The sequence below is a fragment of the Eretmochelys imbricata genome, chromosome 5 (assembly GCF_965152235.1).
Source record: "Eretmochelys imbricata isolate rEreImb1 chromosome 5, rEreImb1.hap1, whole genome shotgun sequence".
In the NCBI taxonomy this organism is placed as follows: domain Eukaryota; kingdom Metazoa; phylum Chordata; order Testudines; family Cheloniidae; genus Eretmochelys; species Eretmochelys imbricata.
In genome coordinates, this window is record NC_135576.1 from 98,035,118 (window position 1) to 98,058,225 (window position 23,108).

General features: G+C 40.7%; 1 protein-coding gene across 2 annotated transcripts; it reads left to right on the top strand.

Annotated features, from left to right (window-relative positions):
• The first annotated feature begins 86 nt into the window (after window positions 1-86).
• ABHD17B (abhydrolase domain containing 17B, depalmitoylase) lies at window positions 87-22,467 on the top strand. 2 transcript variants are annotated; one of them, XM_077817585.1, is made up of 4 exons: window positions 87-337; window positions 8,812-9,286; window positions 20,090-20,269; window positions 20,974-22,467. In XM_077817585.1, exons 2-4 carry the CDS (start codon window positions 8,820-8,822, stop codon window positions 21,191-21,193), a joined length of 867 nt encoding a protein of 288 aa, XP_077673711.1. In that variant the 5' UTR covers window positions 87-337; window positions 8,812-8,819; the 3' UTR covers window positions 21,194-22,467. The 2 variants fall into 2 exon arrangements, with proteins under 2 accessions (XP_077673711.1, XP_077673712.1); XM_077817586.1 differs by having other exon boundaries at window positions 8,817-9,286.
• Window positions 22,468-23,108: the final 641 nt, after the last annotated feature.

The following is a 23,108-nucleotide window of genomic DNA, read 5'->3' on the forward strand; positions in this document are numbered from 1 at the left end:
CTGTCCTCAGCCTACCGCCCCTTAGCCGCTGAACCGCCCTCTGCCCTGCTCTGCCCAAGCCCAAATTAATTCAGTCCAGTCAGGGAGGCGGGGACGGAGTCTGGTGAGGGCCGCTGAGAAGTCCGGCCCTCGTCCTCGTAGTGTCCCGCCGGGGGTGCGAGCGACTCGGGCTCCGCGCGCTGCTGCAGGCCGCCGCGCTGACCGAGCCAAGCGGAGCCGTTACTCAGCACGTCCCCGGCGTTCGAACGGCGGCGGTTAGGGGGCGCCTGACGGGGCCGCAGCCCCCAGAAGGAACCGGACGCGGCCACGCTACAGAACCAGCGTGAGACGGAGACAGGTGCGTGCTCCGACCCCGGACTCACTGATCGCTCCTGCAGCGCGGGGCCCAGGTTCCAGTTCCGAGCGGGTCCCGGGCGGAGCGCCGCGCCTCGGCGGCGGCGGGAGCTCCGTGCGCGGGGCCGGGCGGCCCGTGTCCCGAGGGGAGTTTGGTCTCTGGTCGGTCTGTGCGGGGGGACCGCGGGGTCACCGCCGGGGCACAGCGGAGGGGTGGGCTGGTGGCGCGTCTCTAGCGACCCGTGCCGGGCGGTAGCGTGAAGCGAGTTGGCTTCGTCTCGCTGCGGCCGGGGGGAGGTGTGGAGGTCTCGGGGGCCCGGGGAATGGGGCCCTGCAGGTTGCTGCAGAGGCACCGGCGCCAGGGTGAATGGGAGGGAGGCTTCGCAGCTATGTGCGATCCCTAGGTGCTCTCCCACACTCCCGGCCACGGGCTGTTGTCGCCTCTCTGCGGCCCCGTGGGCGGATGGGGCCAATCTAAAGGGGCACAGCCTCCCTCTTTCTTCTCCTTGGCCGCCGGAACTGGGGAGCCGACTGCCTCCACCCTCTGGTGCGAGCAGCAGGTCCTACGGTTATGCGGAAAGATTCTAAATCAATATTTGAAACACAGCTGCTGCTTATCTCATCTGCTTGGTGGGTGGGTGGGGGAATGAAATGTAGCTAACATGAGGCGAGGTATTTCTAAACTGTGTGTGTTGTGGGGTGGGAGTGCTGTAGTGTTTTAGTACCTCATTTCTAAGTAAATTGAGCTATGAAATGTGCTACTATGGATGGAGAGAAATCAAATACTTTATTTTTAAAGTCCATGAATTGGGAGAATGACCCTAAAATGCATATCTGATTTTTCTTTTAGTAGGTTCAGATAGTTTTATTTATATATAAATAAAACTAAGTTTCTTGTTTTTATGGAGTAACTAAAAAATGGATGGTTTCAGAGTAACAGCCGTGTTAGTCTGTATTCGCAAAAAGAAAAGGAGTCCTTGTGGCACCTTAGAGACTAACCAATTTATTTGAGCATGAGCTTTCGTGAGCTACAGCTCACTTCATCAGATGCATACCGTGGAAACTGCAGCAGACTTATTTGTTTGGAAAATGTGAAGATCACTCTTCGGTTGTCCTGATTTGTCCGTTTTTTAGATTTGTTAATTTTCTGTGGAAGAAAAAGTATGAACAGAATGGTGGCAAAATAACCCATCTTGCAGACAGATTTCAGTTACTTTCAGAATGATATTTAAACAATTAACTATACTAAAACCAAAATATAAATGCAAAAACACAAATCCGTTTTAAATAGTTATATTTTTCTTTAGTATTTGTGCCTTAAATGGTGTGATGAGGTATCAGTTTGAGGCACTGAATCGCCAACAATGCAGTGTTTCAGTGGCTGTCAATGTGCAGATTGTTTTAAGTAGAAGAATACTATAGAGTAGTGTCTTGCATACAGAACACAAACATTATGTAATCTGATTTAATCCCACATTTGTGTATATCTGGGATCTTCTGGGGATTGTTTTTCTGTTTGTTTTTGCTATCTATTGTTCTGACTCTCTCCCCCTCCCCCCCCTCAAAATAGACCCCTAGAGCTGTTTAAAACATATGAAATATCCAGCAAGAGTGGCTGCTACCAGTTAGGGAATTCTTTATTGGACAGTCAATGCAAGATAGGCTTTTTCTCATACTTTTTAATAATACTGAGTATAGTAAAACCATACAGCCACAAGAACATAATGGCCATACTGGGTCAAACCAAAGGTCCATCTCCCCACTATATTCTGACAGGGGCCAATGCCAGATGCTTCAGAGAGAAATGAACAGGGTAGTTATCGAGTGATCAATCCTAGTTTCTGACAGTCACAGTTTTAGGGACACCCAGAGTGTGTGGTTGTCTCTGACCATCTTGGCTCATAGCTGTTGGTGGACCTGTCCCTCATGAATTTATCTATTTTGGTTTCAAGCCCAGTTAGTTTTAGTCTTTACAGCCTTCCCTAGCAACAAGTTCTACAGGTTGACTGTGTGTTGTGTGAAGAGTGTGTTATTTGTGTGTGTTTTAAAACTTCTGCCTATTAATTTCATTGGGTGACAGCAGTTCTTGTGTTATGTGAAGGCATACATAACACTTCCTTATACACTTTCTCCATGCTATTTATGATTTTATAGACCTCTAACATATCCCCACCTTAGTAATTTTTTTTCTCTAAATTGAAGTATTTTAAATCTCTCCTCATATGGAAGCTATTTCATATCCTAGTCTCTCTTGTTGCCCTTCTTGTACCTTTTCCAGTTCTAATATATCTTTTTCGAGATGGGGCGACCAGAGCCATATGCAGTATTCAAGGTATGGGCGTACCATGGATTTGTATAGTGATATTATGATCTATTCGGTCTTATCTATCCCTTTCCTAATACCAAGGTTCATTGTTCATCTGGTTTTGGCTCCCTCAAATACCTCTAATTGGTGAGGCATGGTTTCTGTTTGCAAAAGTTATGTTGACTCTTCCCCAACATACCATGTTCATAGCTATGTCTGATCATTCTGTTCTTTATTACACTTTCAACCAATTTGCCTGGTACTGAAGTTATGCTCAGTGATGTGTAATTGCCTGACTTGCTTCTGGAGCCTTTTTTAAAAATCAGAGTTATAGTCGCTATCCTCCAGTCATCTGGTACGAGATTTTAGTGATAGGTTTTATACCAGAGTTAATAGTTCTGCCATTTCATATATGACTTCCTTCAGAACACTTGGGTGACTACCATCTAGTGACTTCTTAGTGGTTAATTTTATCATTTGTTCCAAAACCTCTACTGACACTTCAATCTGGAACAGTTCCTCAGATTCTTCACCTAATGAGAATGGCCCAAGGGTGAGACTCTCCCCACATCCTCTGCAATGAAGATTGATACAAATAATTCATTTAGCTTCACAATGGCCTTGTCTTCCTCGAGTGCTTCTTTAGCTATGATGATTCTAAATAGTTTTCCAGGAATATTTTCATTTAAAGGCAAAAAAAAATTAGTCTAATCCTTTATAGTGATCAGTTTTTAGTATAGGGTAGTACATATCTTCAAGAAGTACTGGAAAATAACAGAATAACTACATTGTGTGTGTATTTATTTTTAACTTTAGTTTTCAGGCTTCCTCCATGTTCTTCTCTGCATCCATTGTGTTCGTTCATTCTTTATAGCTCTGTTGGTATAATGTCCTCTATCTTTTTAATTGGGCACTAATTTCCTATAGTTATTTCTCATTACATTTTCAAATATCTTATCCCCTTTCCAGTCAAATTAGTTTAAGGATGTTTGTTCATATATATTTGTTCCACAGTAATTCATTATGTAACTGGAAAGGGATTTTAACTATTGGATTGTTGTGTAAATTCTGTTGTAGTTTTTAGTCCTCATTTGTCTGCTTTCAAAATTTTAGGAAACGGTGAAGGAAGTTGTGGAATAGTCTAAATCTATGCTGCTAAAATAAGAATGGGGGAGGGGAATGAAAGCAGTTTATATATGTTGCACAGTGTAACTATTGCATATTTTTAGTATTGTCTTAGCTCCCCCACCAAGAACATTGCAAACAGATATTCAGATGCTTAACTTTATTCATATCAGTAGTCCTTCTGAAGTAGCCAGTGGGACTACTCACATGAATAAGGTTATGCACAACACGGGTGTTTACAGTATTTGGGAGATGTAGACTTTGGGCTTGCCTCACCACACAGCTTTTAGCAACAAGGCTGTGTCGACTCAGCCTTGTTGCTAACAGTCAGCGTGTGTAAACGCTCTTTGTCGGCACTTTTGATGACAAAATATTTCCAGCCTCGCGAGCAGAGCAGCGTTAGCTTTGTTGGCAGGAGAGCACTCTTGCTGACATGTTCACACTGCCACTTGTGTTGGCAAACCTGTCTTTCGGGGGGGTGGGGCTTTAAGTACCCATGAAAGACAAGACAACTTTGTAGTGTAGACATACCCTTAGTTAAGCTTTTAGGGAAGGAGATAGTGGGTGTGCTACTTTTTATGGGTCTGGGAGGAAAGAAATTGACTATGTAAAGCAATTACACTTGAAGTGTTCTAAGAGCCCAAGATAAACACTTGGGATGTTGTCACTCATTAGACTGATCTATCTCTTTTTCCCCTTTCTCCAGCTCTACTGAAAAGGTTAATTGCTGAAGATTGGATTAGATTTTAGCTGGCAAGGCAATTTGAATGTTCTGCTTTGGTATAACAGTTTATAATTCATCTGAAGCTTAGAAGAGATTAGTTTTAACAAGCAGGCTATTTATGCTTTAAAAACTGTCCAGTAAAGAGGGGGGTGGGCAAGTTAGTTCTATGATTCTGAGCCTATACTGGTGCAATAGTGCAAGCTTATGCAGTGAAGTTTTAAACTATACCTCAGAAATTTCTACTTTGTAGTAAGATAAACCTAAACCTTAGATTTTTCTCATATTTTTAAATATATTTAGTTTCTTATTGTTCTGAACTTTGAGCACGTATCTTGGAAATGCTGACACTGCAAACATACTTGTACCTTGTTGAACTTCCTTGAGCTCTATATCTTAACTTGCCAGTGACAAGTACAATGTTTCTCCTGTGCTAGGTATCCATACTTCTGGGGGAATTCTACACCACTGCGCAAGCACAGAATCAATGTCCCCTTTTTTTACATCCCATGGCAGAGTAATTGATTCTGACTGGGAGATGAAGGGAAGCTGAGAGGGGTCACATTGCAATTACACCTTTTGTCCACCAGGCACTACTGAGGTTCCAGAAGAGAGGGTAGCTGGCTCATGAGCTGGAGCAGCCAGCTGCAGAGAGGGAGGGGGCAGAGGCTGTCTTCCTCACAGCACCCTGCCCGCAGGGACAGATGAGGAGGCATGGGATATGGGAGGGATGGATGGATGTGCGGGGGGGGGGGGTCACACAGGACTGCTGGGGTCACACAAACTGGGATTCAGAAGGGCTAGTGGGAGGGGGAGAGGCAGAGGAGCTAGTGGGGTAACATTGAGCCAGGGGCTGAATGGGAGTAGGGGTGCAGAACCACATGGAGATGGGGAGAAGGGTGCAGGGCCGCATGGGGATGAGGAAGAGTGGGGGTTCAGGGATGTGGGCAGGGGGTTGCTGAGTTGGGGTGCAGGGTCACATGGGGACATGTGCAGCTATGCCTGACTGAATCAGGAAAGGGAATGCAGGAACACATGGGTACAGCAGTAGATGTGCCTGACTGAATGGGAGAGCCTGAGGGAGGCTCCCCAACTCGCTAACAATCCCTCTCTCCCATCCCCCCAAAACACCTGTTCCATACTTTCCACACCCAACAACCTTCCAGATTCCCTCCCAGGATCCTTCCCAGCAATTACTTCCCTCTCCCTCCGCTCCTATGTTACCCCTGACTCCCCCAAGTGTTTGCACTGCTTGTGAGGGGTGTGGGAAATGTGTTTCTGTATTGTAGTTTAAATGAATTATTACTCAAAGTTCTGTATTAATATGCCTAGTAAGGAATCTGTTTGTCATAAAACAATTCTCGAATGTTTTTTGTTGCCTGTATTGATACAGACATACTTTCTGACGGGTATTTTGAAATAAAAAATACCAACATAATTGAAACTGGCATGATTATATTGTGTTGTGACAAATAAAATATGCAGAATTTTAAATATTGTGTGTAGAATTTTTAGTATTTTGGAGCCGAATTCCCCCAGGAGTACATACTGCAAAAACTATTGGACAGTGATAGTGGTGCTCCCAACCAGCTCTGAAGGCATCTGTATCGATCACCTGAAGAGAAGGGTACCTCTTTCAACACATTGTGGTAACATACATTGCTAAATATTTGACCTGGAATGGGGAATACTCATGTCCAAGATGTGGGTACCTGGTTATTGTACTGGATTCAACCACACTTACAATGGTCGCATGTAAAGCCTTACAAAAGCAAGGTGAGGGATGTGATATCCCACTGACAACCCATGTGGGAGTGAAAAATATTTACATGTATAATGGATAGTGTAAGTATCCTGGAGTAACTGTTGAAATAATTTTATACTGCAAAGCATTATATTTAGAAGTAAATTTGGACACAGCCAGTGGGTTACACAAGTATTTGTGAGATAGCAATGGGAACGGTTAGCATCAGGATTCTTGTTTTCTATTCCAGGGTCCGTCATTAGATGGTAGTCTAGTTACAAATAGCATAGAAAACTGTAACAATGCTCTTATTTGGGTCATTTGAGGGCTTTGAACCCAGGACCTCTGAGTTTGGCTTGTTTCTAAAGGTGTCTATTGCTTGAGCTAAAGAACCAAATCTCTTAGCATGGAAGTACCATCAGAGTCATAACCCACTATGAAGTGAGCTGTAGCTCATGAAAGCTTATGCTCAAATAAATTGGTTAGTCTCTAAGGTGCCACAAGTACTCCTTTTCTTTTTGCGAACCCACTATATGTTGCCCGAGTTAGTGGGGGGGGTTACACAAGCATCTGATTTGTCATGTTCCTGTTGAAAGTCTTTGTGGCAGAGTAGGTGGGTTCTGTTCCTAGCTCTGCCTGAAGTGACACATGCAAACTGTCATTTTATTTGTAAAATTGGTGACTGACCGTTATCGCCCCACAAGGTACAAAGCCTTTGCTGCTAATAAAGTTTGTAAAGTGACATTGCACTCCATATGTTTATGGAAATATGCTTTTGAGTGTAAATTTAATGTAACTGGAATATGCTTTATGCAAAAGGTCTTTTGTAAGGTATCATTACAAAATTTATAATCTACTGAGTGTGTTCATCCTATTTGTATGAATGTATCATTCTTGTATCTGAAGCAAGAAATATGAAGTGTTACTCTGAAGTTCTATTCTAACTATGCAATGTGTGGGCCATTAATGGTGGCTTGGAATCTTGATGGCTCCCATTAACTAGAACAATTGGTGGTAAATGACTGTTTACTTGTAAGCCTTCTTGTATACCTGTGTGTCAGCGAGTGGGTAATGAAGTCTCACCGGACATGTGAACATGTCACATGATACTGGAATCCATCTTAAACCTGGGACTTCTCCGTTTAGAAGGAAGGGTGGGAACTCAGACAAAGGATTCCTGCCTTGTGCCAAAGATATAAAAGGGGGTGGAACAGAACAGAGGGGTGGCCAGACATGAGGAATCCCCTAGTTACCACCTAAGATGGAGCTGACAAAGACCATACCAGGGGAAAGGATTGGGCTCAGAGTAGGAAGGAGTCTAGTCTGTGAAAGAAGCTTATTGGAACATCTGAGGAAGAGATTTACCTGTATTCAGTTTCTTAATGTATTAGGCATGTGTGTTTGTGTTTTATTTTGCTTGGTAACTTACTTTGTTCTGTCTGTTATTACTTAAATCCACTTAAATCCTACATTTTATACTTAATAAAATCACTTTTTTTTTATTAACCCAGAGTAAGGGACTGTTACCTGGGGGAGCAAACAGCTGTGCATGTCTCTCTATTAGTGTTATAGAGGGTGGACAATAAGCTTTATACAGAGTAAAACAGACTTATTTGGGGTTTGGATCCCATTTGGAACTGGGTGTCTGTGTGCTGAAGATAGGTGACTTGCTGAGCAGTTTTTGGTTAAAGTCTGTAGCTTTGGGGGCGTGGTTCAGACCCTGGGTCTGCGTTGCAGCCGGCTTGCGTGTCTGGCTCAACAAGACAGCGTTCTGGAGTCCCAAGCTGGCAAGGAAGATGGGCTCAGGGGTAGTTTCAGCACATCAGGTGACAGTCCCAAGGGGGTCTCTGTGACCAAACCCGTCACAACTGGCAGTTGGCAGAAGAACTGGGATTGGACTCTGGGCTTGCAGTTTAGTTGTAAATTCTGCTAAGCTACAGTACTCTCTGTATGGGGAGCCTGTCTCTGGTTTTCCATCCTTAAAATAGTCTGAAGGCTGAAAAATTTCATGTCATGAGATTCCCTGCAGTAGGGGCCAAAATCACGTTACTCACGATAAGTTTGAAATGGTTGATGACACAGTAGTGATTCTTGGCTAACGAGATCCTTATTCCTTTAGCGCATTGGAAATCGTGTTGTGTTTAATGTTGTTGGCTTTTCAGTGATTGTCATTCTAACTTGAAGTTTTTGGAAGGCTCAGTACCATGCTTTCTGGGCCAGAATACATCATGTGAATAGTTGATTTCTAACGTCAAAATTTTTGTACTTGTCTTAAGGAATATAATTATTCTTTTAATAAAAATAAATTCTCATGATTAATGACATTAATTTTCCTCTATTGGTTTTCAAATTTCACCTCTAATAATCTAAAGTTATATTTTAAGATGTTAAAAATTGTTGTACACAAATTTTCTTAGTTACAAGTTGATAGTCTGTTTTAAATTTAAGATTATAAAGAGTAACCTTTGTTGTAAAACATTCTTCCAACATGCTCCTGTAGTCTGTAATTACAATGACGTGTTTAATTTTACTCCATGTTCTTCTATGGAATTGTAATTAGAATTTTCTCTTTTCCTATTTCAGAATAGAAGATGAATAATCTTTCCTTTAGTGAACTGTGTTGCCTGTTCTGTTGTCCACCATGCCCAGGGAAAATTGCTTCCAAACTGGCGTTTTTACCTCCAGATCCTACTTACACACTGATGTGTGATGAAAGTGGTAGTCGCTGGACTCTGCATCTTTCAGAACGAGCAGACTGGCAATACTCCTCTAGAGAAAAAGATGCCATTGAGTGTTTCATGACTAGAACCAGCAAAGGTAACAGGATTGCCTGTATGTTTGTGCGTTGCTCACCTAATGCCAAATATACTTTGCTCTTCTCACATGGAAATGCCGTTGACCTAGGTCAGATGAGCAGTTTTTACATAGGACTGGGTTCACGGATTAACTGCAACATATTCTCATATGATTATTCTGGATATGGCGCAAGTTCTGGGAAACCGACAGAGAAGAACCTGTATGCTGATGTTGATGCTGCTTGGGTGGCTCTTAGGACAAGGTAAGGAGTTAATTGCAAATTGTTTTTCGCTGTGCTTTACAAAAGTTTACTTAATCTATGCTAGCATGGAGTCTATTCCCATCTTAAAATACTGTATTCTAGCATTATCAAATTCATATTAGATCTGGGTGGTCAGACTTTGCCACATTTCAAGTGAATTGCTTACAAAAATTACTGCTATATGTTAAATCTATTTTAGGTTCCAGTTTTGCAGATTGGATCAGCTTGCAGGATTGGGGTATGAATGATTATAGATGGCTTGAAATTCTAGTGCCCAAAGGCAGATACTTTTGGACCAGTCCACTTAACTAACCTATGTGTATCCCACTTCCATTGGAGGATTAACAGATACCAATGTTGGCAAATGTCAACCAAACCCACTGCTCCTGGAGTGATATCACATTTGATCTGAGAAAGTTGTCTTCTGTTTTCCTTGCAATGTTCTTTGTTGGTGTGCTGGTAACCTGCAGCAGACTCCTTTCCCATTTCCCACATCAGACCTGGAACTTCAGCAACAAGGAACAAGTAGTTTAAGGGGCTTGTGTGGTACCTTGATGTTGTGGGGGAGGGCCATGCAAAACCTTGGGGCATGCAAAACCTTTTCTAAAACCTTGTAAATCATATCTTGTATACATTAGAGTATTTTAAAAAACAAACATATGGACTGTCTTGCATAGACAGAAGAAGAAAATAGTATAAATTGCTAGTTGTGCATCTAAACTGTAAAAAGTGCATTGTGCTTGAGAAATAGTATGTGATTGTTTTAGACACTGGTCAGATTTTTCTCCTGGGTTTGGTGCATTTTGCAGTGCTCTTCCAGAGCAAAGCTAGTCCTAAATCCAATATAGCCTGCTGTATGAGGAGATCATCTGATGATGTGATATCACTGTCATAGAATCATAGAACTGGAAGGGACCTTGAGAGGTCATCTAGTTTAGTCCCCTGCTCTCAAGGCAGGACTAAGTATTCTATAGACCATGCCTGACAGGTGTTTGTCCAACCTACTCTTAAAAATTTGCAATGATGGAGATTCCACAACCTCCCTAGGCACTTTATTCCAGTGCTTAACCACTCTGACAGGAAGTTTTTCCTAATGTCCAACGTAAACCACCCTTTTTGCAATTTAAGCCCATTGCTTCTTTTCCTATCCTCAGAGCTTAAGAAGAACATTTTTTTTCCCCTTCTCCTTGTAACAACCTTTTATGTACTTGAAAACTGTTATGTCCCCTCTCTTTGCCAGACTAAACAAACCCAATTTTTCCAATCTTCCCTCATAGGTCATGTTTTCAAGACCTTTAATCGTTTTTGTTGTTCTTCTCTGGACTTTCTTCAGTTTGTCCACATCTTTCCTGAAATGTGGCCCCCAGAACTGGACACAATACTCCAGTTGAGGCCTAATCAGCACGGAGTAGAGCGGAAGAATTACTTCTTGTGTCTTGCTTACAATACTCCTGCTAATACATCCCAGAATGATGTTTGCGTTTTTGTTTTGTTTTTTTCCCCCCTCAACAGCGTTACACTGACTCTCATAATGACCCCCAGATCCCTTTCCGCAGTACTCCTTCCTAGGCAGTCTTCCCATTTCATATCTGTGCAATCGTTCCTTCTTAAGTGGAGTACTTTGCATTGTCCTTACTGAATTTCATCCTATTTACTTCAGACCATTTCTCCAGTTTGTCCAGATTATTTTGAATTTTAATCCTATCCTCCAAAGCACTTGCAACCCCTCCCGTCTGCAAACTTTTTATAAGTGTATTCTCTGTGCCATTATCTAAATCATTGATGAAAATATTGAACCGAACCAGACCCAGAACCGATCCCTGCGGGACCCCACTCATTATGCCCTTCCAGCATGACTGTGACCCACTGATAACTACTCTCTGGGATGGTCATAAGAGACAGTATCAAAAGCCTTACTAAGGTCAAGATGTACCACATTTATACTGCTTCTCTTCTCTCCCTCTTCCCCCCCCCTCCCCCCCGAGGTCTCCATTCTATAATGTCAGATGCCTTGGTGTGCACTAGTCAAAATTTATCCTAGTGTCACTAGTGAAGATAAATGGTGGTCAAGGACTTGTAGCATCTAACAGGAAAACATTTTTACCAGAAAACCTGGCCTCTTTGTTGCATGTGAAAGGCCTATATAGTGAAGTCCAGGCAGGCTTCACCTAAGCACCTTCGTTCAGGCATTAAAACTATCTAGGGCACCGGGCCCACAGGAATAAGTAAATAACCAAAGAAAATAGTCATCTGACTCCCTAAGTGCCCTTGCATGCCTTCGCAAAAATGCTAACGTGGTTGGACAGTATTGCAAGTATGGTCTTTCAACTCATTTAAAAAAAATTGTACAACCTAAATTTCTGCCCCAGGAGGAATCAGGGAATGCAGGCAGCTATCCTAGATCTCCTATGAATAGGTGCAAATGAACCTGTCCCTGCTCTTCAAAATCAAAGCCTTCTTCCATGTTGTTCCTAGGCCATCCCCAAAAGAATCAGAAAGCTACAGCCATCAGGATGCACTTCACCGCTATCTCAGCTTTTCACACTCATGCAAGGGTTGACAGTATTCACTCACTACAGTAACCATGTTGATGAAAGTATTGTTGTGCCACCTGCACCATAGGCTTGAATCCTATTCTCACAAAGCTAGCGCAGCCTCTGTTCAAACTTAAGTCAAACTGTTCTCTGTACCATCTATCTTTTGAGGACAGTAATCTTCATAGCCATCACACCAGCCCAAAGTTTTGTGATATGATTCTATTTCTCCCAATGTTGTGTTCCATAAGAATAAGGTAATTGTGTCTTTATTCATAATTCTTGTCTAAATTGACCCCTGATTTCCATCTTAATGGGGCAGTTACCCTGTTTAGATCTCTTTCCCCCTCGTCCCCCTCGTCCCCCTACCTCATTGATATTTAAAGGAGCTCAAACTCTGTATTTTAGATGTTTGGAGGGCCCAAAGTTTGATCCTAAATAGACAATTTATGTTCTTCCTGAGAGGCATAGGGAACTAGATGAGGGAAGACCAGGGCTTTGCCAATCACAGCCCAAAGGTTGTCCAAATGTTTGACACTGTGTATTACTCTTGTGATCTTGCAGATATTCAGCCTCCTGGAGATATCTGTTTATGCAGAACTAGACACATGGCAGTTCTTATAGTGTGTTCTTGCTCTGTCATTATCTTAGTATTTTTCAGAGCTGCTAATTGAAACTCTGTATGCTCTTTAAGTGGCAATGTTTCCCTCAACTTGGTCTCTAAATCTGAGGCCCAGTTTGGGAGAACAGTATTAGTCATTTCTTACTAATACACTCAACCTGACACTCAAAACTGATGCACTATTTGGGAGGATATTTCTGTACTCTGTTAAACTAGAACTTCTCCACCGACCCCAGTGGAGATTGTACTGTTTACTAAACATCCACAAGTGGGAACAGAGCAAGCAGAGGCCACCTTAAAGAAGCAAATTACTTACAGTAACTGTAGTTCTCTTAAATAGAAAAGGAGTACTTGTGGCACCTTAGAGACTAACCAATTTATTTGCGCATAAGCTTTCGTGAGCTACAGCTCACTTCATCGGATGCATTGAGCTGTAGTTCATGAAAGCTTATGCTCAAATAAATTGGTTAGTCTCTAAAGTGCCACAAGTACTCCTTTTCTTTTTGCGAATACAGACTAACATGGCTGCTACTCTGAAACCTGTAGTTCTTAGTGTTTATGCCTAGTACCCACCCTCTCTTCAAATCTTTGGAGTCTAGTGTTAAGTATTGCCATTGAAGGACAGCAAGAAAAGAACATAGAAAGGAAATGTGGCCCCGACTGACGCTACTCTCTATATTCCACGTTTGTATGTCCCACTTATTCACATGTGGGAATGTGCAGCAATGCTCTTGAGCTAACCTTACTGATAAGTAGCTTCTCTATTTCAGTTTGTAAACTTTGAGGCCAGTAGCAGCTGAGAACGCTATGTAGACAGTATGTTCAGTCATTGTAGAGAAAAATTACTTTGTACTATTCTTGAACTACTTTTCCCAGTTTATAGTTGTGGCCAAATCCCTTGGCTGGAGGAAAGGATTGTTAAAAAAAAAAAAATTGGGAAAGCAAGGGAAAATGAGGAATTTACCCTCCAAAAATGTATTTAATTCTGTACAATAATTTGAGCTTTCACTTAAATTTTTATAGAAGGACCTGCATTTTTCAAAAATAAATAATTTAAGACATTTCTGAATGCAATAAATTAAACACAGCCCATGTTATTTGTTTGAGGATTCCATATGCTCTTTATTGAGAGTTTGTGTAGCATTCAGTTCTCAAACTGGGGTTCAGGACCCCTCAGGGGTTGCGAGGTTATTACAGGGGGGTCTGTAAGCTGTCAGCCTCCAACCAAACCCTACTTTGCCTCCAGCATTTATAATGGTGTTAAATATATAAAGAAGTCTTTTTTTAATTTATAAGAGGGGGTCACACTCGGAGGCTTGCTGTGTGAAAGGGATCACCAGTGTGAAAGTTTGAGAACCACTGGTATAGGATATTTCAGTCAGGCAAATGATGCAATGAACATTGCCTTATCTTACATCTAAACAATTATATAATTGCGGAATAAGGAAATGAGAAAATGATGGGTAGGTGCTCAGATGTTCAAGTATATACACAGAAATGACAGGGGGGGTCTTTAATGTGGATAAATTGTACTGGTGCTCCAAAATACATAATTGTGTATTTTCTGCATGGTGGATGTTTGGGAAGTAATTCCAGGATGTATTTCCCCATTTTGTCTTATAGCTGATAAATGGATTTGTCCTTCAGCCATTCCTTATGTCCAGGTGTCTTCTTCTTTTTCCCAGTGTTCAAGAATTATACATGTGACTATAATCATAGCTACTATTTCCCTAAATAATGGGTGAGATCGCAGTTCAGAATAATCAAAAACATAGATGGGCTAGCATCTTCCCAATACCTTAACATTTTAACTTTTGGTGTATTTCTAGCCAATATTTTGCTGTAGTAGGGCAATACTTTATATACTCCCTTTTTGACATGCCCAGCTATGAACAGTGGATTTACATCCTAATTTCTGAAGTTTTGAGGAGTCAAATGAAATCTGTTTCATTTTTACAATCTGTAGTCCTTTTAAAATTGATACCTGGTTGCACTGTACCCATTTTGCTAGCTTTGTTTTATATTTTGACTACTAGCTTCTATGTTTAAATGCAACGTTTTCTGTCTTGGATTATTGGGAAATTGTTAAGCCACTCAATGTTGGAAGTATTTAGAAGGTTTCCTAGTAGTTTTTTTAAATACAGGATGGATTTGGAGACTTTCTGAAAATGGAAGTTAACTATATATTCCATCACTGCATATACCAGCCAGTCGTCATACAATTGTCTAGTCATATTTTGTATAATATGGGCCAGATTCTTCCCTTCCCTTTCTTATCCCTCTTCATAGGTTCAGTGATACAAAGGGGTGAATCTAGTTGTATCTGTTCAGCTGAGAACTCCCCTGGTACGAGTGTTCTCACCTGGTGTAAAGCCAGTCTATCAGGCTTCTCTGCCTCTACTTCCCCCATAGGCCAAATGTATGCAGGGGCATGGCCAGTGCTTCAGCTCTTCTCAGCTGGTAGACAGTCCTTTTTAGGAAAGTTGCCAGTCGGCATATGTTCAAGTTGTCCCTGTGTTGGTCTAGTTGACACTGGGACCAGGGACAACTGAGGCAGAATCAGAGAGCCAAAACCAACTACCCGACTGTCCTTTCTTTCCTGTGCTAAGTTAATCTTGAATGAAGATCTGTCTCTGTATCTTCATATTCTACTTTAAATACCTGTCTTCCTGGATAAGCTCCCCAAAGTATCTGGCTAGGTATATGTTCACAAGTACCTGATAGTAAGGCCAGGTCTACCTTTAGAAGCGCTTTGCTGGTATACTATAACGGCAAAGTGCTCCTTGTGTGGACACAGTTTGATACCAGCAAACACAGCCCCCGGTCACCTTCCCCACAAAATAAGCTATACAACTAAAAGAGCACTTTTGCCAGTATTACTGCATTCATACTAGAGGCTAGAGACTTCTGACCAACGTAGCTATACTGGCAACAGTTTGTCATGTATACTTAGCCTAAGTTTCGTATGTATTGAATTGGTAAAATTAAAAACTTTTTACAAATACCAGTGCAAATGTACACCATACTTCTGTATTAGTTACGAAAATTAAAGCAGAGTTCCTAAAGGGAGTGGCTTCTCGTATCTTCAAGAGGAGCTCTGAGTTTTATTTTTCTAAGGCAGACAGGACTACTTTAAAACATACTGACAGACATCTTTCTCAACGTATCAATGTTGCACAACGTGGGGGGGGGGGGGGGGAAATGTCTAAACGTGTGTGATACCACTATTTCAACATGTGAAAAACAGGGTCATTTTTTACACAAGTTGTATTAAATGGTGAAATACTGTTTTATTAAAACCTTTTTAAAAAAAAAAAAAGAAAAAACCTTATGGCTATTTTTTCTCAGTTTTTCTATTTTCTCCTGTGATACTCTAAAATATTTCACTACTTTAAAGCTTCTGTTTGTTTTCCATTTATGCTGTTTGGGTTTATTTTGTGTTCGACCTTTATTTAGATTTTTCCTATGCACATTTGCATATCCACTTTTCCAAAAGGAAAACTAGATAGGGCAACTCACATTTTCAAATCCATTTTCTAATTTCCTTTTTCTCCATTACTTTTCTATACTCCTTCCCACTGAACCTGTCGGTTCTTAATTCTGATTCAGTTAAAACCCTTTCTTCAGTCTGACCTGTTCTCTCTCTGCCAAGCCCTGATGCTGCTTCAATGAACTTCCTAGCAGTCAGACTGTAAAGAGCTGTGTACCTCTGGCAAAGGATGGGAGGAGTACTTATCATGGCAATTGGTGCTCATTTGGTTCTTTCCCCTTTAAGGCTTCCAAGCACCAGTTTATGAATTGCTTTTCAGTGGCCATGCTCTTATGGGAGTGAGTGATGTAGAGCAAGGTTGTTGCACTGGATGCCTTTTGGTTAGGGCAGCAGAAATCTGGGTTCTGGCTCTGTTACAGTCTGCCTGTGTAGCCTTGGACAGGTCATTGAATCTCTTTCCCTTGTTCCCCATTTGTAAAATGGTTGTTATAGTTACCAAAAGTAGATTGTTAATCACTTCAAGACTTTGAATCAAGATAGATGTCTTCTTATAAAAAACTCCAGATTGACCAGAAATAATGGCTTGATAAAGGAACTTCTCCATGAAATTGTATAGTGTATTATGCAGTTTGACAGAGTAGATGATCATAATGGTCACTTCTGGCCTTAAAAAATCTGTGAATGAGCAGAGCGCATCTCACTGCGATTTTTGTCATCACAGACAAATGGGAATCTTCTTGCTCCTAGAAGGTGGCTGTAGGAATCATTTATCGCATTTATCCCTATATAACAAGAGTAGCTGGTTGTCACTCGATTGAGTATGCTAGTAGCAACTAGCATAAATAAATGTTGTGCTCTCTTCCTAAGCTCCAGGGCCCCTGCTGCTGCTGACAGCTTTGCAAAGCTGCAGCAGAGTGAAAACTAACTAATCTTGCCAGTTTTGTTATGCAGAAGTGAAACTCTCAAAAATTAGGTCAGTTTCACTCTGCCTGGGGAAAATTTGAGCTGCAGCAGAGGCAGGCACTAAAGCAATTTACTGGGGGAAGAAAACTTAAAATGGAGATACCAGCTCACAGCAGCCACAGAATAGAGTAGCTGTGACTTTTACCACAGTGGCTAGGAGGCTCTGGGATGCATGGAAGGAACAGAAAGGGAGGATCTTCTGCCTTACAGCAGCTAAATAGGGTTCAGTGAGAGGGGGCTTAATATATATATTGGACAGAGACCGTATGAAGGATGGAACCCCTGAACAAGCATCCAAGCTCTCCCTTATCTAGATCAGTAGTTAATCTGTTTCAGTATCTGGTCTCTGGCCAGTTACCTAATGCCTCAAAGAGAGAGATGCAAGAAACCTCAAATGGGACAATTTATGTAGTAACCAGCCCATATAGGAAGTCAGTTAATGGTTAGCTTATTCCTTGAATAAAGCATGAAGGTTTTATATGCCTTCCAAATGTTAAGGTTTTTCTAAAATGTGATCTTAACATAGCTGGATGTTCTTACTGTTCATATAATCTTGCTAAGCTCTTGGCCTCAGTGGTATCTGATGAGGATGAATTAACAGACTAATAGCGTGGTTGGCAAAAAATGCTTCCTGTCATCCGTTTTGAATTTGTTGCCTGTCAGTTTCATTGAATGCCTCCTTATTGTTGCATTATGAGAACAGCTAAATAGAAGTACCCAGTCCACTTTCTCTGTACCATTCATTATTTATATATCATGTCTCTCCATTATTTGTTCTCTGAACAGTTCCAATATTTGCCATCTCTCTCCATTTGAAATGTTTTCCATTCCACTGTTTCATCACCTGGTTCCGAACTCTTTCTATTTTTGCTACATATTTTTGAGAGATGGTGATCAGAGTTGAACATATTGTTCCATAAAATGGGTTGTATTCTAAACTGAGTGAAGAAGCTCTTGGGTAGCAGAGAGAATGCTTTCTCTTTTCCAGCAGGAGTGACAGAGGTTGATAATGGTCTGTGTGAGAGACTGGAAAGCCAATATGAAAGATGGAGAGGACTGAGCAGGATCCAGAAACACTACCCACTTTGCAATTGTAGCATCAACCTCTCTTCAAACAGGGAGGGGCCTGGGCACCTCTCCAAGGCTTTGTTCCTTGATCTGACCTGAGGGGACCTGCATAATTTTTCACATGTTCTTTGGCTGGTTGGTATCTGGTAAATTTTTTCAAGTCCTAATCATAAGCCTTTTTTCTGGAGTTTAAAATTTGATGGTACTAATTTTGATGAGCTGAAATTTGACATTGCCTCTGTATAGGAGGATTTTATTTCAGAGTTGGGTTTGTGGTTTAACAAGGTGATGCTTCAGGTGATGCCTCATTTTACTTGTACGTAATTTTTTAAAAATTAAGAGTGGCTGAGTAATGTTGTAACTGACCATCTTCTTTAGCATCCCATGTTTGCTGCATATCAAGTATTAACAGCTCTTTTGTACAGTGTTTATTCCATTTGCCACAACCTTGTGTAATAGTGTTTAATGAAGTACTCCTACCTTGATATTTGATAAAAAGGGGTGGGAAAGGACTATACAGCCATTTAACAAAAATAGATAACTTACTAAATTTTTGAAGTCAATATCAGATGTCTTTAAAGTTTACACTAGGGGTTCTCAAACGGGGGTTGGGACCCCTCGGGGGTTGTTAAGTTATTATGTGGAGGGGTCGCGAGCTGTCAGCCTCTACCCCAAACCCCGCTTTGCCTCCAGCATTTATAATGGTGTTAAATATATTAAAAAGTGTTTTTAATTTGTATGGGGGGGGGTCACACTCAGAGGCTTGCTATGTGAAAGGGGTCACCAGTATAAAAGTTTAAGAATCACTGGATTAAACCAATAAAAGATTACATTATCCATAACTAGGGCCCTACCAAATTCACAGCCATGAAAAACATGTCACGGCCCATGAAATCTGGTCTCCTGTGAAATCTGTGTAGTATAGAGGGTAAAAGCAAACAAAAGACCAGATTTCACAGGAGAGACCAGTGTTTCTAAAATTGGGGGTCTTGACCCAAAAGGGAGTTGCAAGGTTGTTGCGGGGGGGGGTTTCACAGTATTGCCACCCTTACTCCTGTGCTGCCTTCTTCGGCTGCCCAGCCCTGAAGGAAGTGCCCCACCAGCAGCAGTGCGGAAGTAAGGGAGGCAATACCATACCATGCCACTCTTAACGTCTGCGCTGCTGCTGGTGGCGGCTCTGCTTTCACAGCTGGGATGCCATCCAGCAGCTGCCACTCTCTCACTGCCCAGCTCTGAAGACAATGCCAGCAGTAGCACAGAAGTAAGGGTAGCTAGCAATACCGCAATCCCATCTATATTAGCCTTGAGATCCCCTTCCTCCAACCACACACACACAACACACTCCTTTTTGGGTCAGGACCCCTGCAATTACAACACCATGAAATTTTAGGTTTAAATAGCTGAAATCATGAAATTTATTATTATTTTTAAAATCCTAGGACCATGAAATTGACCAAAATGGACCGTGAATTTAGTAGGGCCCTATCCATAACTTAAGTATAGTGGGGGGGGTGGGGAATGGACTGTGACAGCAGCATGAGCCTTTTTTGTGGTTACTGGGCTTTATGGTTAAACATATTTAAGTTTTGTAAAAAAAAAAAAAAAAAAAAAAAAAAAAAAAAAACAACCAAGATAGTTTGTCCCAAATTAGGCATGTTCCCTAACTTTGTTAAATCTGATGTAGAAAGCTGCCTTGATTCAAAATACTCTGTCATCTTGGAATACAACAAACACTTGTGTTTTCTGTAGCAGGCTAACTAGTGGACATGATTCCAGAGTTCTGACTTTATCCATGGTGCTATTGCATACGTGTAACCTTTAAACAAAAAACAAACCCCCCATATTTCAGTATCTTTCCAGACTTAAGACAAAAATGTTTGCCAAATACAAAACTGGTAGTAGAAAAGCTTTACTGTCAAAATTCTAAGTCAGACAAAAGTGGAAGACTGAGTACAGGAAAGTAATATTACAACTACGATATGTGGTTCTCTTACTAGTCACTTTTGTTCATTCTACTTGGTAAATTTTGATCCACAAATATGATTATTTTTCTACCTAATTCATGTAACAAAACCGATTCAGTTTATTTTAGTGTATACCAGTTTTTAACACTGTTAATGTTATAGGTACGGAATCCGCCCTGAAAATGTGATTATATATGGCCAAAGTATAGGAACAGTACCATCTGTGGATCTCGCTGCTCGGTTTGAGAGTGCTGCTGTAATTCTTCATTCTCCTTTGACCTCGGGAATGCGAGTAGCCTTTCCTGATACGAAGAAGACCTACTGCTTTGATGCGTTCCCAAAGTAAGTTGCTACTAACATTCTCAGAATAGGGAAGAAAGTAATCTTGCAAATTCTTTGCAGTTGTCCTTTAAGGTAATGTAATAAACTCTAATATCCTCTAATTACATAATTTGTTTGCCAGAAGGTGGGAATGAGTGACAGGAAATGGATCACTTGATAATTACCTGTTCTATTCATTTCCTCTGGGGCACCTGGCATTGGCCACTGTTGGAAGACAGGATACTGGGCTAAATGGACCTTTGGTCTGACCCAGTATGGCCGTTCTTGTGTACAAAGAGTGAATCAAGACATGGTGAATCCAGAAACATTTGAATACATGAAAAAAGATTAACCCATAGCCTAAGGACAGGTCTACACTAACAAGTTAAGTTGACCCAGCTATGTCGTTGAGTTGTGAAAAATCCACACTCCTGAGCAACATAGTTAAGCTGACCTAACCCTTGATGTAGACAGCACTAGGGATAATGGAATAATTCTTCTATCAACCTAGCTACTGCCTATCAGGAAGGTGGATTAACTACAGCAATGGGAGAACTCCTCCCGTTGCTATAGCAAGTGGCTACACTGAAGCACTACTGCTGCAGCCATGCTGCTGTACCTGTTTAAGTGTAGACATAGCCTAAGAGTCTCTTATTCTGGAAGGTTAAGTGTGTAAACTTGACTGCTCTGTGTTCATGTTTGTTTGAATCTTTTTTTTCTTGCAGCATTGACAAAATTTCTAAAATAACATCACCAGTGTTAATAATCCATGGGACTGAAGATGAAGTAATTGACTTTTCGCATGGCTTAGCATTGTTTGAGCGTTGCCAGAGACCTGTAGAGCCACTGTGGGTAGAAGGAGCAGGCCATAATGATGTGGAGCTTTATGGACAGTACCTTGAACGATTAAAACAGTTTGTATCACAGGAACTGGTGAATTTGTAAAGTACTTTATATATTTACATGCTTTTTCATTTCACTGCAGAACTGCACACTTTGATAAATACTAACATAAAACCTGAAGGTTTTGTTTTCAAATCATGTCAGTTGCCTTCATAAATGTACAGGTAATGATTTGTGAACATAATTAATGAAGGTTTTAATACCAGTATTATAAACTGGAATAACATGATCATGCAGTTCAACTTGTGTAGTTCGTATACTATGTGTGAGTTTTCTTTTTAGATGTACAAAATATCACAAGGAGTACTGTATGAAATTTTAATTATGTAAAATCAGATGCTGTAAAAGTGTTGCCAAATGCTTTAGCATATCAAACAAATTTATAAATATTTTTTAAACATCTCAAAATGTACTGTGACTTATTCTGTTACACAGGTGTACATTAAAAATCAGACTTCGAAACAGCTGTACATGTAAAAATACCAATAGCCATGAAATTTAAGCAAATATGTAATGAAAACATAGACACTCACTGGAATTGGCCCAGGCCCTGTTTTATAGGGAGCAGGTCAAAACAAGCTTTTTTTGCTACAGTGCATTATATCTTATGTCTTGTGCTTAATTTGTTTTTTTTAATCTGGAAGATGAGGTTTAAATCTGCCTACTCATCTATTCCTTAGCTAAAGAGGTTATTCTGTAAAATGGAGTCATAAAATACCACTGTTATAATAAATTTCATTCATATGCTCACTACTGAGGTGTAACTAAATATTTTAGTGGTTTGTTTGAAACCGGTAAGGTATTTAGAACTAGTTTTAAATGTCAATTCTGCGGAGATGCAGTATATGGATAGAAAGAATTCTGGAAGTTTGTCTGACTTTCTAATGAACAAATGAAAGCTTGCAGTCGTCAGTTCAGGTTTACTTTTGGGTGTTTATTAGTATGCAACCTATTGTTTTTTATTACTGTATGATAATTTTACTAATCTGGTCCTGAACAGTGAAGAAAGAGAACGTTGACACTTTTTTTGTATTAACTCATAGTGAAATAAATTTTGTAAGTTGCCTTTCCCTTGAATGAGTTTTGCTTGAATAAAACTATGAAAGATAATGACAAACTTAAAATTAGATGTAGCCTAATTTGTAAACATAGTAATATTCCAAGAATACACACTGTGCTTCTAATTTTAAGGCCTTATGTAGTTTGTTCTTGTTTTTGTGATTGTCCAAGACTACTGTGTAATTAAATGTATTATCAAATATTGTGAATGATTTGGTTCAGATGTGTTAACTAACAGTAAATAATATTACACAATATGCTGTTTATTTCTTTTTCTGAAAAACTTCAACATACTAAACAACTATCTGGCTAACAACTATAAAAGGAGACTGATATTTCTGAGGAAGATCATCTGCAGGCTGTTTTTCAGAGGCCCCCTTCACAAAACCAGGGATATGGTATGTTTGCCAGCAAAGATCACGGGCAGTGTTGCTGCCCATAGGCAGTTGATGACAAGCTGTCATAACTTGAGCAGTACTCCTCATTCTGCATGAGTTTTATGCTGTGGGACATAGCAGCTCAGAACTGGAAGGACACAAAGATAGATTAAAGCCATCTTACCCCCACTTTTCCCTGGGCTATCAGTTTAAGGCATTTTGCCCATAATGTTTAGTACCCAGTTTGTACAGCTGTCTCTCATTACACTTCTAGACAGTGGAGAATTGGACTCTTGAGTGCAATTCCACATGGTTATCAAAAGCTTTATTCTGATTTCTATTTTTTAATGTGGATTCTTTCATGAAAGATGATTACTGAAGCAACTAATATACTTTATATGTAGTAAAAGCTATGTAGCATATTCATTCAGTTATGAAAGCTCCTCTCATTACTGACAAACTGCTAATTATAGCAGCCGGAAAAGTATGATATACTGTCTTATGTGGTATTATGTGGTCAT

Bases quoted from the DNA above. Each gene is read 5' to 3' on its own strand.
- ABHD17B (XM_077817585.1), top strand. From the start codon at position 8,820: ATGAATAATCTTTCCTTTAGTGAACTGTGTTGCCTGTTCTGTTGTCCA. The intron at 9,287-20,089 runs GTAAGGAGTTAA...TTAATGTTATAG, and splicing joins TGGGTGGCTCTTAGGACAAG to GTACGGAATCCGCCCTGAAA. The intron at 20,270-20,973 runs GTAAGTTGCTAC...TTTTTCTTGCAG, and splicing joins TGCTTTGATGCGTTCCCAAA to CATTGACAAAATTTCTAAAA.